This window comes from Pseudochaenichthys georgianus, chromosome 4 (genome assembly GCF_902827115.2).
Source record: "Pseudochaenichthys georgianus chromosome 4, fPseGeo1.2, whole genome shotgun sequence".
NCBI lineage: Eukaryota > Metazoa > Chordata > Actinopteri > Perciformes > Channichthyidae > Pseudochaenichthys > Pseudochaenichthys georgianus.
The window spans coordinates 25853543-25872778 of NC_047506.1; the positions used below are offsets into that span (position 1 = coordinate 25853543).

The following is a 19236-nucleotide window of genomic DNA, read 5'->3' on the forward strand; positions in this document are numbered from 1 at the left end:
AACACCTCTCCTTGCTCAATGGTTCCAACGACTCGATGAAGACGTTTGATAATCGCCTGTTTTTTAAATATATTTCCATTCCGCCAAAGTTGTGCCAAGGTGTCACGTCGCATGTCCTTAAAATTCTCATCTAGTTGAGGTTTGGAAACAAGCCTACTGAGTCCCTCTTCTTTCCCTAAGTAGAGGTGGGCAACTGTGCTCCTATTTCGAAGCAATGAGAACCTCTTGCAGGATGATCTTCGTATTGCTTTCACATATGTCACGATTTCTTGGTTTTCCTGAGTAGAACTTGGCCAGAACAGCAGCAAAGCCAGATAGTATGGGTCTGGGAAGGGATACCCAAGTCCTACATCCGTCAGAGTTTTCAAAAGCAGATCAGAGAGGTGGTTGAGTCTCTTTACATGCTTAGATTTTGGTTTCAAAAGGTAAAGAACTATCTTCGACATAATGTAATTGATAGTTTCCTTTGTCTGTTGTTCTTTATTGAAAAACTGCTGTTTTTGTTGCAAGAATGCATAGCATGCTGTGATCTTCTCAATCTCTTCGGCAGTCTTGTCCAAATGCTGAAGAATCCCTGTGAATGTATCTGCATGTTTCCCTTCAAGAATCAATCTTCGTTCTTCAATATCTATTTTCAAATTGAGATTAGGATTGATTGGTCGTTCTTTTCGCATTTCATCAGTTGCTGTGCAAAAAAGATTTACAAAGTCTTTAAAAAACCCACTGACGGTCCAACGATTCTTTGAATCAAATTCGGAATTGTTTGCTTTAATATATGTGTAGTAACAGTCAAGAAGATCAAATGTCTCTTTAACTTCAGTTTTCAAAGGAGAAACTGCTCATGTTCTTTGATGATCTCCACATATCTGTTGTTGATGTCATTGTCATCCTTATGCACGCTGGTGATTGGATTCGTTTTTGCAGGTAACTCTGGAAGTAGTTCTTCTTCATTGGATCTCTTTCCTCAAAGAACGGCAATCTGCACAATATCTCAAAGATTATGAAGGCAATTTCCAGCACACCCACAATAGCCGTCACTTATGACTTTCTGGGAAAGTCATCCGACCATCAGCATCAGCTTTATCCTCAGGGTCATCCTCTGTGTTTGCCAGCTTTTGAGCGCTTTGAAATGCTCTGATGGCATTCTGCGCTATTTTTATGTTTGTGTTTAAGTCTTCTGGATTGTGTGATGTTTCCTGCTTTTCTCTGTTGTTGTTAGATTTTAATTGTTTTTTGTGAATCTGCCCAATTGTGTCGAATGTGTATGGGTTTTCTTTGATGTTCTTGGCCTTTTCTGCCCATTTCAGAGCCTCTGGGAAGTCAGATTCGTTGATGTACAAATATCTTGCCAGGGCCTGAGGAATAGATGCACTTTTTTCAAACCTGGATGATGCTTTCACAAATATTTCTTGGACAGTTTGCCTTCCTTCCTGACTGTGGACTTTGTCTATGAGAGATGAAAATAGTCCTCTCTCATCTTTGCTGCGCTGCCTTTCAATTACCATTTGTTGAATTGAGAATCTGTGTTTGGCAACTCCAACACTGAAGAAGAGATCACAGTGAAGAACCTCCATAGTGATATCACTCACTTTTAAAGAGAAGCTTCTCTCTAACTCTTCCAGACAGGCAGATGCAATGGCCGGATGAAGGATTCGGATTCCTTTATATCCTCCCCAGTCTTCAACCTTGTGTACAATGAGAAAGTTGGAATATGGCTTCATTCTGTCCAGTACACTGTCCTCTCTCCAATGTATCATTTTCATTCCCAAAAATTCTTCAGCAAGAGAGAGAGATATTTCGGATTCTGCAACATAGGTATTCAGTAATGCTAAGAAGGCAAACATTCGGGCCTCCTTTTGTCTGAAATCAAAGTTCTCCAGTGTGTTATGAGCAATGCCATCAATATATTTCTTATCAAAATTACTTTTCATGATCATGAAGCTGTAAAAGCTTTCAGGTTTTTCATGAGTTTCTTTGAGCTCTTTGAGTTTCTTTTCAAAGTCCTTCTGCTCTTCTTGTGTCAATGAAGACGTTATATGTGACTTTCTGTTGGATTGTGCTTTCTGAATTGCTCTTTTGGGCTATGGGAACGAACACAGTTAAGGATAATGACTTTACAGTTTGTTTCGTCATCCACATTAATGTTCAAACTAACTTCTTTACGTATGCAGCTCACAAGGTCGTTAGGATTTTCGGTTCCTGTTGAATCATCCACTAACAGCAATACTGGAGATGGTTTCTCACTTTCAAGTTTCATGAGTCTTTTGACTTGAGTGGCTACTTCTGTCTTTGGCACTGTGTTGTCTTTCAGCACAGCGCATCTTAACTCATGACGGAGATCCCACATCACATGCATTGCTAAGGTGGTACCTCCACAGCCTGGTTGGTGAAACAGATTGAGCAGAACACACATGTCCTTTGGATTTCTCAAGTTAGACCTGATCATCTTCTTCACATTGTCATACTTGTCCCGCTTGATAAATGGCTTATCTTTGTTTTTGTCACAGAAGTAAAGGTTCCACCATTTTACTTTGCCTCCTCTGAAGAATTCCTCCTCAACGTTCTTTCTAAAATCTTGGAACTCTTCACTGTTTTCATCATAGGTATTTTCACACTGATTCAGACACAAAATATCCAGAGCAGTAATGAAATCTTCATCCTTTTGTTTCAAGGCAATGGCACTGGAACCAGAAGAGGGAAGTAACCTTCCAGATGACTGATTGAATGGCCCCAGTGCCATTATAGTACCATTGATTTCACTTAAGGTTAGTTCATTTATTGATAGACCTTCAATGTCGAAATCACACTTTTCCTGTATCAGCTCCCTCCATTTCTGGTAAGTGCTCTGAGATTCACAAATATTGATGATGCTTTCCTCCTTGATGTGTTTTATGAATGATTTGTAGATGTCAACGATTGGGTCTTTCTCAGTGACCACAGGTGAAAGTAGGAGAAATATGATGAGACTTCTTCCATGGTGAAAAACTTCGTGGTTGCAGATGAATGATACCAACTGTTCTACGTCTCTGCAAGATTTCCTCAGCCAGTTCTTATAGTCTAACTCCTTGTTCAAGTCGCTGTCAAGGTCATGTCTGCCATTGCAGAAGATCCAGCTTGTCTGCTTGCAGAGGTTAAGGTCCTTTATCACTGAGTCAGTCTTTCCTTGATATTGTGATGGAGTATGCAGATTGGCTAACCTTGACTCTCTGTAGGAATGACAGAGTCCCCCAGGAGCAACAGAGTTGGGGTCAAAGTCTAGCACACAAAATAGTTTCAGCTTAGTCAGAAACTGGAGATACTGCACTTGTTCTGGACTGCTCTTGTTCACAACAACAACAAATCTGTCATATTGGTCTAGTGAGTTACCACCACAAGTTAACAAATTCTTCAGTTTCTCCCCCTGGTTAGCTTCTTTCTTCAAAAGGGATTTTGAAAGATGGCTCTGCTGCTTCAGTTGACCTGTATGAACAGTATAATACATCTGTTATTCAATATAGAAACAAAACACGTCTACAAAACCAAGCATTTTCATTGTTATCAAATCCTATGAAAAAAGCAAACAATGTGTTAGTCCGCCTCTGAATACTCTTGGCTTTTTCTCAAAAAATGTAAATCCTAAAACAATTTACTCATACAGTAACTAGTTAAATGTTATAGAAAGCGTCAGTCATTTAAAAAATGTAGTCACTGGAAAATTATGATGGGAATTTACAGTGATTCAATATGTATGTAGGTTTCCTGGCTACAAAATGTTGTCAGACAGAAGGGTGTCGCCCTGACTATTGTCAGGCGATTCATATGGATGTTGGGGCTTGTAATTAGTGCGAATGCTGTTTACAGCATTCCACTATAGTACTTCGAATCTTTATTAGTGCGAATGCTGTTTAGGTAAACTCCTAATGTAATGTATAACTCCTATGAAAATGTTCAAAAAAGTGCTCAAAACTTCACATGTGTGTGCTAACAGTCGAGCCGTGAAGACATCTACGGGAAAGTTTTGGAGATTTCTTCAAATGCCGTTGCCATGGAATAACAATGCTCACCATGAAATACGGTTTTCTCATAACTTCAGTGAAAATGCTTCAAAACGGCCCAAAACTTCACAGGTTTGGTAACGATGCAGCCATCAACACATCTAAGCGTATTATGGGATGTCATCAAATGCCGTTGGCATGGCGACAGATAATTCACCATCAGTTAGTTCAAAGTTTGCAGTTCAAGTATTCTGCTGCTTTCCCAAGCCTTTTTACTTTATTTCTCATCTTAATACAAATTCATTCACTACTACTTACATCTGATATTTAACTCTTCAGCCTATTTTCAGCTGCAGAAACTATTCAACTATTACATTATTCAGCTTTTTCAGGACATCAAGGCTATACATGTTGTTGTTTATACCTTTTTTAAACCTTTTCTTTTAAATATTAAGCTTTTTCTGCATTTTTGTAGCTAAAAGCAGCTACCATTCAGCTAATAACATATTCAGCTGTTTTCTGCATTTTCAACTAAATTCAGCCATAAATGTTCACAGTTTACAGCATTCGCACGCATTTTCTTGCAGGAAATGCATTTTCTAGTTAACATGCTGCGCTTCTCCTTCTGTCTGCCCCCCCACCCAACTTAGGACTGTAATGTGGATTGCCTTCCTTCCTGTGTCTCATCTGTATAAATGACATTGCTTTTCTGTGTAACGGGGTCAGATCCTGGTACTATCTACTAGTGCAGGACCTCTGTCCTTTCCAGCTGGAAATATGATGACTTTGGTTTAAGCTTGTATTTGTTCTTTTCTTACCAGAAGGTGATTAAGTGTGTAGTGGAAATTAATTTCCACTACAGTGTTTCTTACAAAATTAATCAAGAAGGATGACATTTTTTCAGCCATGGATTGATCTGAATTTGTGCTCTAGTGACTTTTTGTGAAAGCATGACAGTGTATGTGTTCATTTTAATGAAGGAGCATGTCACCAAGTGCAAGAGAGTGGGTAATCGTCGTGCTCCACGGTTTGTACATTTGTTTATCAGCTTTTTTGTCAAAATAAGATCGCTTTCGTTAATCTATCTGCCATTTCATTTTTGACTGCCCTTGGATCCAACTTCCTGCCAAACCCTGACACAACTAGTATATCAGCCTTTTAATACAAAGGTAACTCAGTATTGGTTCACTGTTTTTGGGATTTGTAGAATGTAGTAATATGTGAGTCAGTATGTGCTAGGTAGTATTACATAGGATTTAAATCATCACAAAATAATGAAAATCAGCAAGAAACTAACTCCAAGAAGTTATCCAAAGGTCAAGCTACTTCACTATTTGAAAACCTTTTTTACATTGGTTGTCTTACCAGTTTTCTTCTCCAGATCACAAGCAAGTGGGCGCTGATTGATGTTGAGTAGAATGTGTCTTGTGACTTGTACAGCCTCATCGTTTCCATAGTGGTCAGTCATTATCTTGGCAGTGTCCTTAGTGTCCTTTCCCTCTAGTTTACCTCTAGGAATCGATTTATTTGTGGATTTAGTGAATTCGTAGAAATGAAATTCTTTCAGGCCATCTTTGGAAAGGTCGTCTAGAATTTTCTTTATTTCCAAAGTGATGTTTTGTTTGTCTTCTTGGACTGTGGTCTGCAGGAAGAAAAAGTAGATATTAAGTGTACATTTAGAAATGTAATTAGAGCATATATTAGTGAAAACATTTAATATACTATGAATTATAAAACTGCAAAACACTTTACCCCAATCATTTCTTTTCTCCTTTCCCCCAAGTCTTTTTGGTTTGTCTGCTGAATTCCGTCCTTCTCTGAAGCTTTATTGAATTGCTGCTGAATATTTTCAGATTGATCTTCAGCCACATTGTCGGTTTCTGATTCAATTTTGTTTTGTGATTCTGGTTGATTGGTTGTTATGGCCTGAGGTAGACTCAGTTCAGGTTGAGTGGAGTTTGGTTTTTCTGTAAGATCTGTGATGTCAGAGATAGGTTGCATTTGCGGTTCTGGTTTGTTGTTCAATTTGTGTAGTTCTGCCAGAATCTTTACAGCAGGACCACTTTTAACTTTCAAGTCCAGAAAATCCTGCTTCTTGAAGCAAACCAGGCAATCTCCAGTCACATCTTCCTCTCGAAGCATTTCTGCATATTTGTCATATACCTTCACATGCTGTAGTAACCACTGGGTCACTTGCTGCTTAGTCCAATTTTCCACATACGCTGGGAACTGTGACTCAGGTCGTGATCCTTTTTTGAGACTTTCTAGATAAGATGTGATCTTGACAGCAGGACCATGTTTTATTCCCAAGTCCAATATGTCTGTCTTTCCAAAGACATCCAAACTTGATCCCGAGACCTCCTCTTCAAAGAATGTGTCTGCAAGAGTCTCATGAACTTTGACCTCTGTCATCAGCCACAGGTGGACGTCTTGCTCTGTCCATTTTTCAAGGAGTCGAGGTGAGGGTCTTGTTGTCATTTTGGTTCACCTAAAAATGGTAGTAAAAGATTCAAATAATTAACGAAGAGATACCTAAGAGAAATGAATGCTATAACAACATAACAAAGATGCATATTTAAAACATTTCTTTATAGAAATCATGATTCTATGTGTACCTGATAACTATGAGTTCTACTGATACATGATGATGATTTTAAATCAGTTTTAGGAATATTCAAAAATCAGAAGTTCAAAAGTTGTCAAAAAAATGTTGATGCTTTTAATAAAAAAGATTTCACTAAAATGTACAACTCAAATTAACAAATTGCACACACCGACACATGCTTACCAAACGACGAGACCCGGTTGATTTCCGGGACTCCTGTGTGTCTGTGCTGCAGCATATCTGTGCAGCTGGTAACTTATATATCTTTTAATATTGTTAAACTATTGACCAACCAATCACACGTTAATACCGCTTAAGCACTCATAACTCTCTTTTTCTCTTAAAGGTGACATGTCATGCTTTTCCGGTTATTACCCGTCCCCTTGTGTGTTATGAAGGTTTTTATGCATGTAAACGGTGTGCAGAGTCAAAACCCTCAAAGTACACCCTGTAGCGAGTAAAACTCTAACACAGAGAAGAACTCCCCAAAACGCCTCGTTGGTGAAACGTCACCATCCATTTGATTCTTCCGGGGACATCATGATGTCATGTTGTAACCGGAACGAAATGGACCAATCCGTGGAGCCGTTACGTTAAGTCCGCAGAGCCGTTACGTTAAGCCCCCGCTGATTGGTCCAAATTGACCAATCCACGGACTTCCTCACACACACACGCAGGTCAGCTGATGTCTCCTCCGGGCTGCTGCTGATAACAGACAGTTGGGATCGCGGCGAAATTCTCTCTGCAGACCCATTCTCACAGCGTTTATCAACCTTTTTCTTCTCAATATCAAGCCACACTTATTGTTTTTACTTCGGCTGAGACTGTGTGTGTGCTCAGGGTGAGTTTGGCTGTGTTTGGCTGTGTATCGCTAAACAAGGAAATCACACCTCCACGGAGCTCAGCGCGATTCACAACGTGAAATAATCGGACGTTGTGAATCACCCCGAGCACACACACAGTCTCAGCCGAAGTAAAAACAATAAGTGTGGCTTGATATTGAGAAGAAAAAGGTTGATAAACGCTGTGAGAATGGGTCTGCAGAGAGAATTTCGCCGCGATCGCAACTGTCTGTTATCAGCAGCAGCCCGGAGGAGACATCAGCTGAGCTGCGTGTGTGTGTGAGGAAGTCTGTGGATTGGTCAATCGGAGCACACTGGGCTCACAGGGAGGGGGGCAAGAGCTCCAACGAGCCGTTTAGTGGAGAGAGTGAATACACGTAGTTTACAGAGATGCTGTATGCGAAACAATGTGAGTTTGGAAAATTGCACAGTATTTTCCTATTGTAATATCCCTCAACAATGGTATTATGATCAGTAGAAAGGACCATGACATGTGACCTTTAAAGCAAAAATATCCATATTCACTGTAAAATAAGAGTATCTACATCTAAATGCACACTATAGAACAGACAAGAATACATTTGAAATTCTCAAAAGTATGCACTGCATGTACTATGTAAGTACAATGTAGCAGACGGATCAAACAATGTATGGTGCTGGGAGTTATCTGCTGGCCAGGGGTAATAATAATAATAATAATAATAATAATTTCAATTTATATAGCGCCTTTCACGAAACCCAAGGACGCTTTACAATGGGAAGTAACAGGGATGACGAGTTGTAGAGGGTTATTGCTTTAGAAATGTTTTTCTTTATGTAGTTATGTACACATGACAAAACACTTTTGAATCTTTTAATTTTTTTTGGGTGTGGAGTCCCTCCAGTTCCTAGAATGCACTATCTTCCATGAGCTGAAACTGACATAAAATGCACATGTACTTTTTGAGTAATCCTTTGTCAAACTCCACCCCTGAGTACAATAATGCATGTTTTCTACCATCTTTAGTAAAAAAAAAAAATCAGTAAAAGTACTTGATTGTACTTTTGGTAGTAGTCCAAGTAGTACTGAATCCAACATTACCAATTTTATTAAGAACTTATTGCAAGAAATTATTTTATCTCTCATCAAAGATGGCAGAAAACATGCATTATTGTACGCTGGAGGAGAGTTTGACAGGGGATTACTCAAAAAGTACAAGGTAAAAGTACTTGATTGTACTTGTGGTAGTAGTCCACGTAGTACAGAATTCAACATAACCGATTTTATTAAGAACTTATGGCTAAAAATAATTGTATCACTCATCAAATATCATTGATTGATTGATCAAATTGGCATAAACACGACCGTCAGCGCCGCTTCTCGGCGATTACCGTATAGACGCTATTAATCGCGCACTTAAAAATGAAGCGCTGCTCATTTGACCAAGCAAATGCGAGAGATGGCTGAGTTGACCGCAGTTCCAGAGTACAATAATGCATGTTTTCTGCCATCTTTGATTTGAGATAAAATGATTTTGTGCAATAAGTTCTTCATGTAATTGGTACTGTTGGATTCAGTACTACTTGGACTACTACCAAAAGTACAATAAAGTACTTTTACTGTGTACTTTTTGAGTAATCCTTTGTCAAACTCCCCTCCAGAGTACAATAATGCATGTTTTCTGCCATCTTTGATGAGAGATAAAATGATTTTGTGCAATAAGTTATTCATGTAATTGGTACTCTTGGATTCAGTACTACTTGGACTACTACCAAAAATACAATCAAGTACTTTTACTGTGTACTTTTTGAGTAATCCCCTGTCAAACTCCCCTCCAGAGTACAATAATGCATGTTTTCTGCCATCTTTGATGAGCGATAAAATGATTTCGTGCAATAAGTTCTTAATGAAATTGGTACTCTTGGATTCAGTACTACTTGGACTACTACCAAAAGTACAATCAAGTACTTTTACTGTGTATCTTTTGAGTAATCCTTTGTCAAACTCCCCTCCAGAGTACAATAATGCATGTTTTCTGCAATCTTTGATGAGCGATAAAATGATTTCGTGCAATAAGTTCTTCATGTAATTGGTACTGTTGGATTCAGTACTACTTGGACTAGTAGCACAAGTACAATCAAGTACTTTTACTGTGTACTTTTTGAGTAATACTCGTTTAAACTCCTGTCCTGAGTACAATAATGCATGTTTTCTGCAATCTTTGATGAGCGATAAAATAATTTCGTGCAATAAGTTCTTAATGAAATTGGTACTGTTGGATGAATGTGGATGTTGCATGATTTTGTTCTCAGGAGGGGAATTTGAGAGTATTACCCAGAAAAAAGACAGTAAAAGTACTTCATTTTATTGTACTGAGTCAAACAGTGTTAGTTTTTTTAAGAACTCATGGTAAAAATAATTTGTATCGCATCAAGCAGAAAAAACTATAGGTTACTTACGTAACCCCAGACCCCAGAGTAACATGAAGTGAGATGTCTCACTATGGGATGCGCCTCATCGCGGAGCAAACAGAAGCATCAATCTCATTACGCCAATCCTGATTGGCTGGTGATCTTGACGTCAACGTCAGGGGAAATCACCCCCTATAAGTAGCCTGCGCCACGACGCATGCGTCATTCAAAATAAGCACCTCTTCTCGCTTCACCATAGCAAGGAGGGCCGTCTGGTGAGACATCTCACTTCATGTTACTCTGAGACTGGGGTTACGTAAGTAACCTATAGTTCTCATTCATAACACTCCGTTCGATGTCTCACTATGGGATATTGTAGCTCCCGTATTGCCAGACGAGCTTATCTCGAAGATCACTGATCAACCAGAATTTAACAGGTGGAGTCCCGACTCAACAAGGTGCCCAGCACTGCTCGGGCCACGCTTGGAGCGGAGACGTCTAGCCTGTAAAAGCGGACAAAAGTGAGCGGCGAAGACCAGCTTGCCGCTGCACAGATGTCTTGGATGGAAACACCCTTGAACAAAGCCCAGGATGTAGCCAGGCCCCGAGTCGAGTGAGCCCGCAGACCCGAAGGTGCTTGCAGATTCTGACTCGTATAGGCCAAAGCAATCGCCTCCACGATCCAGTGGGATAGCCGTTGCTTAGTAACAGGCTTACCCTTGTGAGGTTTAGCCCAGGACACGAAGCTCTTTTGATCTGTCCATATATGTGTGTAAAGCCCGGACTGGACACAACTGCTGCTGCTCCCCGGAGGAAACCAGCTGCGGAGGAAACTAACCAGGCTTCGTGTGATTCTGTTTATTTGTACCTTACTTTGACCATCCGTTCACTGTTATCGATCATTGTGGAGAGAGGCAGACGTGTTGTTTTGTATTATTGCAGCTATCGGATGCAAGTAGTCAGTTTAGCTTCGGTTGCTATGCTAACATCACCCGTTTTATACCAGAGAAACTTTCATAACAGCGTTGTGATACCAAACAGACACACATTATCTTAGGCTAAGGGGAACTGGGGATATGCATCAGCTGCTTGTGTGAGTCGAACAGTGAATACTTTAGAGCGGCCGCTGCAGTGTGAGCTAACCGGGAGCTAACGGGAGAATAAACTCCCGTGGAAGAGCAGCCAATACTGCAGCGGTCGGTAAATGCTGCAGAAACACATTAATAAACAATGAACCACGGCACTCTGGAGCAAAGTATAAGGTTGGAGAAGTCGTTATTCAATTTATTCTGGCTTCGTGTGATTAAAAGCAACACGATCATCGACCCGACGCAGTTGTTGTTGTTGTTGTGAGCGCCGTAATGGCTGCCTTTGGGGAGCAAATCAGCGATGTAAACGGTGACGTCATGACGCAGCAGGGGCAGCTCTGGGGCGCCAGTGGGCGGTGTGAACAGAGCGGGAGCTGAAAAGGGAAACCGGAGCTGAACCAGAAAAGCTCCCGCTCGGAGCTAGAAACTGAAAAGCGCTGGTGTGAAAGCCGCATTACAGTCGTAAAGAGACCTGGTGGAGGAAGCTCTCACACTCTGAATAGTGTTTATCACCTTCTGAGGGAGTCCCACTGTATTCAGATTGTACCACTCACGGGTCAGGCCCATAGTGCCCCGCGCTCTGGGCGTGGGTAAAGGATCGCCCCCCCCCGCCTGAGACAATCTGTCCCTGCGTGGTGGGGGCTGCCATGACTGCCCGCACAACAGCTGATATATCTCCGCCAGCCCGTACATTGCGGGCTAGGGCGGAAACATCAGAGTAAGTGTGTAGCGTTGCTCCTTCACTCTGGCCAGAGTTGGGGGTAACAGAGCCAGGGGTGGGAACGCGTACAGAGGACCCGGAGGTCGATCGTGTACGAGTGTGTCCCCGCCTAACAGTGCGTTTAAATCGTGCATTAAAGAGAACAGCTGTCATTGAGCATTTTCTCCTTTTGCGAACAGACTTAACGCGGCTCTGCCGTAACGCACCCACAGCGGACTCCCGATCCTTGGATGAGGAGTCCAGTCTGCATGGAGTGGTGCACCTCTGGACAGTAATTCTGTCCCTAGGTGCATAACTCCCGGTACCTGTGTCGCTCTCAGAGAGAGGAGACGTCTGCCGCTCCAAGGGATCAGTTTGTGTGCCAGTGTGTGTGACTGGAGACAACGCAACCTCCCCTGGCGGTTCATACACGATATCGTGTTGTCTGTCCTCACGAGGACATGGTGTCCTCTGAGAGAAGGCAGGAAGCGTTTTTGGGTGGGGAACACCGCTAAAAGCTCCGGGTAGTTTACGTGTGCCCGCTGGAGGTCTCTGCTCTAGGGACCTCTCACCAGGCGACCTTCGTAAATCCCCTATCAGCCGGTCTGACCTGCGTCCGTGGTGACCACCTTCCGTGAAAGGACAGCACCCGTAGGCGCGTCCCACACTAGAAAAGTCGGGTGTAGTGGCACTACGCATTACATAATAACCAAAACTCTCCGCACGCCGTGGCGCGCGGGGTTTAGTTTTCTTATGAGGCCCATGTTGAGTGGTTGCTTTACGAGGACATTTTTCCCCGTAATCTTACTCCGCTCGGTGGGCATTATAGATAAAACCCTTCTTTCTAGGAGAGAGAGAGAGAACCTCTCTCTCCAGAATATGGGTTGACTCTCTCTGGGTTTGTGAAAACAGATAAAGTATAACTGTTTTGAGAAGCCCAGGCAGATGTCGTGAGTATCTCCTGCTGTATGCTCCTTAGAGCCAGCTGAGATGTCACGCTTCCGGCTCCGGCCGGCACTGCGCATGCGCGTGATGGAGGTGCCCTTACAGCTCCAGCCGGCACTGCGCATGCGTGTGACGGTGGTGCCTTCACAACTCCAGTCGGCACTGCGCCTGCGTGTGCCGTCCTTAAAGCCCCACTGCGCATGGCGGTGGCTTCACGGACCCGTCAATAATCCGCCTTTTGAGAGGTGCCGTAGCTGCTCTCAAAAGGGGAAGGATTGGCGGGCTGTCCTTTACAGCTCTAGCCGGCACTGTGCATGCGCGTGACGGTGGAGTCTTCACGACCCCAGCCGGCACTGCGCATGATGGTAGTGCCCTTAAAGCCCCAACCGGCACTGCGCATGCGCGTGGCGGTGGCTTCACGGACCCGTCAATAATCCGCCTTTTGAGAGATGCCGTAGCTGCTCTCAGAAGGGGATTTATAGTTAACGGACTGTTTATTGTCTTTCTTTTCATTTTTTTGAGCTGCACCCTTGGCCGAAGCCTGGATGCGTCAGCGGAAAATGGTTTATTCAAACAAGAAAGATGTGACATGTGTTTTATGCGGACTTGAGGATGACGTTGAGGCATTTCTCGAGGCGGCGGGGACACATTTAGAGCCGGGGAAAGAACTTCCAGCTCTGTCACAGAGGGGAGAAGGAGGGGCTGTCAGGCCGCTCGCTTCTTCTTCCTCGACTGCTGGCCGAAATTCTGGGTTGGCTGCGCCTGGGCTGCAGCCGAAACCGGAGATTTTCTAGGCCAACTCGCCCTCATCTCCTGCCTGGGCTGGGGACTCGGGGCGGGCTGCGACCTCTGCTGGTACTTTAAACCTAGCAGAGTTCGGTGCAGCTTGGGCGAAGGGCTGCTGTTGCGAAGGCAGCGGCTGGACCCTTCGACGGAGACAGAGGTGGAGGGCCGGTCCAGGATTGCTCGACATATCCTCACAGAGCTCCGCTTGGTACGCGGTTAGCATCGAGGAAACGTTCAGAGCCCTGGCGGACAATGCTGCGGCTCTGTAGGCCCGTTCAGTCATGGTCGACTGGAATCGGTCCGTTTTTGCTGGCAGCGTGGGGTTCCTGCTTGGTGGCGGGCCCATCCTCGGTAGGAGGTGGGCTGCCACCAGCGGTTCCATAGGCGGTATGCGGAGCAGGCCGAGCCTCTCCATACCGTCACAGTCAAGGGAGGAGGCACCCTGGATTGGGGCCTTGTTGCTAAAGGGCCGGTCTCTCCATGAGACCGACACCTCATCCAACATCTCCGGGAAGACCGGAAGGAGTTGCTTCTTCGTCCTCGTTGTTTGGGAAAAAAGTTTCCCCTCGTAACGGGACCTGGAGGTCTCCTTGGCCATTTCGGGCCACGGGATGTCTAGCCTGGACGCGGCGCGCTGACACACGGCCTGCAGGTCCATGCGTAGATAGGGCGAAGCTGGTGTGCTATCGCCCGGGAGAGCAGCCATCGCTCCCGGCTTTGCAGCCTGAGCCGATGACATGAAGATGTCGTCTTCCTGCTCATCCGAGTCAGACAGGAGGAACTCAGAGGTATCCTCTTTGTCCTCCATGTAGTCTAACTCTAGGACATCTTCCGCGGGTGAAACCATGGTGAGGTCCAGCCGGGAGCCCCAGCTTGGTAAAGCGTGGGGCCCCGTTCCCGCTTCTCTTGCCGCCACCGGGTCTCGGCCTGATATGGCGCGGGATTCCGGTTCTGCGGGTGCCGCTGTCGATGAGCCCCAGACCGACCCAGTGAGGGGCTCCATCTCTGCGGCGGACGCCCCGTGTCTTGATTGCCAGCTGGCAAATCAGTGGACATGAGGGAGTCCCGTCCCGACAGGCTAGCTTGTTGTGCTAACCTTCGGCGGAGGCTCTTCATAGTGAAGCGGGCACAATGCCCGCACGAGCCGGGGTTGTCAATGGCCTCCTGGGCATGTTCCAGCCCGAGGCAGGACGAACAGATCTGGTGTGAGTCTGTGCCTGACACTTTCAACCCGCAGCCGCAGCGCCGAGCCTCCGAGTTCCTGACTCCTCTGGTGTGAGGGAGAGAGGCGTCCATCTCGTTCGCCGCGAGGCGTGGAGAGGGCCCACTCGTAACAGGTACGTCGAGAAAAAAGTGTTACCAATCTGTCTTTAATCCGGGGAAAAAAGGACAGTGTGGGTCTTTTTTCTCAAAGGATATTACCTGGTGTGGTAATATTCTTGTAATCCTTTTCTCCTCCGTGAGAAGAGAAAAGAAAAAAGCGTCCTCGCTACCGTGGTGTCTGCAGTGAGGGAAAAAACACAAGCTAGCAACGGATGTGTTGCTAACTTGAAAGTCAAAACCTTACCTTAACTCCAGAGGAAGAACGGCGAGGTTGACTATAATACTAACTGGTGTGTTAGTACCATACTCTTCTGCGAGGCAGAATAGGGTAGCCGGCTAACGACCGTCGACCGAAATTAGCTTTTGGTTCAGTCTGTGGACTGTTAAGCTAGCCCGGCTACTATTAGAGATGTGCTCTGAAGCGTCGTAGCGCAGGCTACTTATAGGGGGTGATTTCCCCTGACGTTGACGTCAAGATCACCAGCCAATCAGGATTGGCGTAATGAGATTGATGCTTCTGTTTGCTCCGCGATGAGGCGCATCCCATAGTGAGACATCGAACGGAGTGTTATGAATGAGAACATGCATTCTTTTACTCTTGCGTTAGTGCCGCTTCTCAGCGATTACCGTAAAGGCGCTATAAATCACGCAGTCAAAAATGAAGAACTGCTCATTTGACCAAGCAAATTTGAGAGACGGCTGAGTTGACCGCAGTACTCTGGAGGGGAGTTTGACAGGGGATTACTCAAAAAGTACACAGTAAAAGTACTTTATTGTACTTTTGGTAGTAGTCCAAGTAGTACTGAATCCAAGAGTACCAATTACATGAAGAACTTATTGCACAAAATCATTTTATCGCTCATCAAAGATGGCAGAAAACACGCATTATTGTACTCAGGACAGGAGTTTAAACGAGTATTACTCAAAAAGTACTTGATTGTACTTTTGGTAGTAGTCCAAGTAGTACTGAATCCAACAGTACCAATTTCATGAAGAACTTATTGCACAAAATCATTTTATCTCTCATCAAAGATGGCAGAAACCATGCATTATTGTACTCGAGGGGAGTTTGACAGGGGATTACTCAAACAGTACACAGTAAAAGTACTTGATTGTACTTTTGGTAGTAGTCCAAGTAGTACTGAATCCAACAGTACCAATTACATGAAGAACTTATTGCACAAAATCATTTTATCGCTCATCAAATATGGCAGAAAACATGCATTATTGTACTCTGGAGGGGAGTTTGACAAAGGATTACTCAAAAAGTACACAGTAAAAGTACTTGATTGTACTTGTGGTAGTAGTCCAAGTAGTACAGAATTCAGCATAACCATTTTATTAAGAACTCATTGCAAAAAATGATTATCTCTCATCAAAAAGGGCAGAAAACATGCATTATTGTACTCTGGAGGGGAGTTTGACAGAGTATTACTCAAATAGTACACAGTAAAAGTACTTGATTGTATTTGTGGTAGTAGTCTAACATGTACTGAGTCCAGGGCTGAAGTCGAATAGTCCATTTAGCTTAGGAACCTTCCTAAAGGAGTGAAATGACCCGGAAGTCCCTCAGTGGCAGCCATGATAAGTGCCGTTCGAATTATCTAGAATGATGAGAATGATAGGAAAGGAGGTTTCAAACTTCCTTTATAACCTCCTTTAGCTTAGGAACCACTGGACCTCCCTAACTGACAGGAGAAGCGAAAATGCTGCCCCACAATGCCTTGCAGCCGCAGCATTTGCCGTCACTCAACAGTCGGCCGTTCACGGAAACAACCGATTATGACCGAGAAATTATATCATGAAAGTTACGGTGCTTATTAAGCATTTTAAAACATAGGTGGTAAGTTGCCAAAGTGCTTTGTTTTGAACGTTCATCAGTATTATAATCAAAAAGCGAAATATGAACGTTAGTTTTTACTGAAATTATCAAATAAAGTCAACATTTCACTGAGCTGTGTGGGGTTTGTTCAACTTTTAAAAGATGTTTGAATGGTGATATACACAGTGATAGATGTTAAGGACTAACGTTTATAATAAATACATCTGTATTGATTTTAAGATCTTTAGTTCATACAATCATACGTATTGGGATCATTGGTATAATGTGGACCGGAGGGAGAGGGTGACGAGCATAAGTTTCACTTTCCTTTTTTATTTAAATTCCAACTTTGGTCATGAAGAATATGTTTCTCTGTTGTCCACGTTCATAAAGCAAAGCAGCAGCATCAGAGCACGGTGCAGAGTCTCTAGATGAGTCCGTCGTTCTTATTAAGGCTGCAGTCGGATAGTTTAAAAATCAGCTCCTAAGTTCTAACCCTATCGTCTATTCCTTGACCTCTGAGTGAAACGTCACGGGGTTAAGGGATAGTGGATAGGAGAATTCAAAAGAGACTCTGCACCGTGCTCTGATGCTGTTGCTTTATGCTTTATGAACGTGGACAACAGAGAAACATATTCTTCATGACCAAAGTTGGAATTGAAATAAAAAAGGAAAGTGAAACTTATGCTCGTCACCCTCTCCCTCCGGTCCACATTAATACAAATGATCCCAATACGTATGATTGTATGAATTAAAGATCTTAAAATCAATACAAATGTATTTATTATAAACGTTAGTCCTTATCATCTATCACTGTGTATATCACCATTCAAACATCTTTTAAAAGTTGAACAAACCCCACACAGCTCAGTAAAGACTGAAATGTTGACTTTATTTGATAATTTCAGTGAAAACTAACGTTCATATTTCTCTTTTTGATTATAATACTGATGCACGTTCAAAACAAAGCACTTTGGCAACTTACCACCTATGTTTTAAAATGCTTAATAAGCACCGTAACTTTCATGATATCATTTCTCGGTCATAATCGGTTGTTTCCGTGAACGGCCGACTGTTGAGTGACGGCAAATGCTGCGGCTGCAAGGCATTGTGGGGCAGCATTTTCGCTTCTCCTGTCGGTTAGGGAGGTCCAGTGGTTCCTAAACTAAAGGAGGTTATAAAGGAAGTTTGAAACCTCTTTTCCTATCATTCTCATCATTCTAGAGAATTCGAACGGCACTTATCATGGCTGCCACTGAGGGACTTCCGGGTCATTTCACTCCTTTAGGAAGGTTCCTAAGCTAAATGGACTATTCGACTTCAGCCCAACAGTACACATTTTATTAAGAACTTATGGCTAAACATCATTTTATCCCTCATCAAATATAGCATAAGCACTTGTACTACCGTCAGCGCCACTTCTCGGCGATTACCGTAAAGACGCTATTAATCACGCACTCAAAAATGAAGCGCTGCTCATTTGACCAAGCAAATGCGAGAGACGGCTGAGTTGACAAAAATGTCCATTGTTCTTGTTGGCCAGCAACCATTCCTTACGACAGGGTGTGGTTCCAAACGCTTTTGACAGAGAACTTATATCAAGCAGGCAATGCTGATATTATATATAAATGCTTACAACATTAGCTGAAACATCTAATTATAATACAACTTTGTTGATTCAGAAGAACTTATCGGGTACATTTTACAAACAAAAAGCCCTCTCGCAAAACGTACATTTGTGCAGCCAGTGATTTTTCTCACCTTTTAAGGTCCTTTTAACGGCTCATCTGACCAGATGTTTGCTGCCTTCTTTCCCGGAACATAAGAGGTTTCATGTAATTCTGAACAGAAATGCAGCACGTCTTCTGTTTCCTGGAAATACCAGTGAAATGAATCACTACGCAGTAAAAGTCCAAGGCTGCAGTCGAATAGTCCAAAGATCAGCTCCTAAATTCTAACCCTATCGTCTATTCCTTGACCTCTGAGTGAAACGTCACGGGGTTAAGGGATAGTGGACAGGAGAATTAAAAAAGGACTTAGGAGAAGAGACTGCGGTACTTTAGAGAATCCGAATGCACTTTCACTATCCGACGTATTTATGATGCGCCAGCGGACGTCATTGTGTGCGTCTGATGCTGTGGGGAAACTATGGAAACCACAGTTTTCTATACAGCGGACTACAACATGGATGTTTAATAAGAACGAGGGACTACTGTGAACTCATCTAGAGACTCTGCTCCGTGCTCTGATGCTGCTGCTTTGCTTTATGAACGTGGACAACAGAGAAACATATTCTTCATGACCAAAGTTGGAATTGAAATAAAAAAGGAAAGTGAAACTTATGCTCGTCACCCTCTCCCTCCGGTCCAGATTAATACCAATGATCCCAATACGTATGATTGTATGAACTAAAGATCTTAACATCAATACAAATGTATTTATTATAAACGTTAGTCCTTAACATCTATCACTGTGTACATCACCATTCAAACATCTTTTAAAAGTTGAACAAACTCCACACAGCTCAGTAAAGACTGTGAAATGTTGACTTTATTTGATAATTTCAGTAAAAACTAACGTTCATATTTCTCTTTTTGATTATAATACTGATGAACGTTCAAAACAAAGCACTTTGGCAACTTACCACATACGTTTTAAAATGCTTAATAAGCACCGTAACTTTCATGATATAATTTCTCGGTCATAATCGGTTGTTTCCGTGAACGGCCGACTGTTGAGTGACGGCAAATGCTGCGGCTG

At 43.2% G+C, this 19236-nt stretch overlaps 1 protein-coding gene across 1 annotated transcript; it reads right to left on the minus strand.

Moving 5' to 3' along the window:
• Positions 1-1081: 1081 nt before the first annotated feature.
• Positions 1082-18548, minus strand: LOC117445081 (sterile alpha motif domain-containing protein 9-like). Its single transcript, XM_071202938.1, has 4 exons — positions 18238-18548; positions 5727-6462; positions 5340-5616; positions 1082-3459 (listed from the first exon to the last, which is right to left on the minus strand). Exons 2-4 carry the CDS (start codon positions 6450-6452, stop codon positions 2033-2035), a joined length of 2430 nt encoding a protein of 809 aa, XP_071059039.1. The 5' UTR covers positions 6453-6462; positions 18238-18548; the 3' UTR covers positions 1082-2032.
• Between the last annotated feature and the right edge of the window lie 688 nt (positions 18549-19236).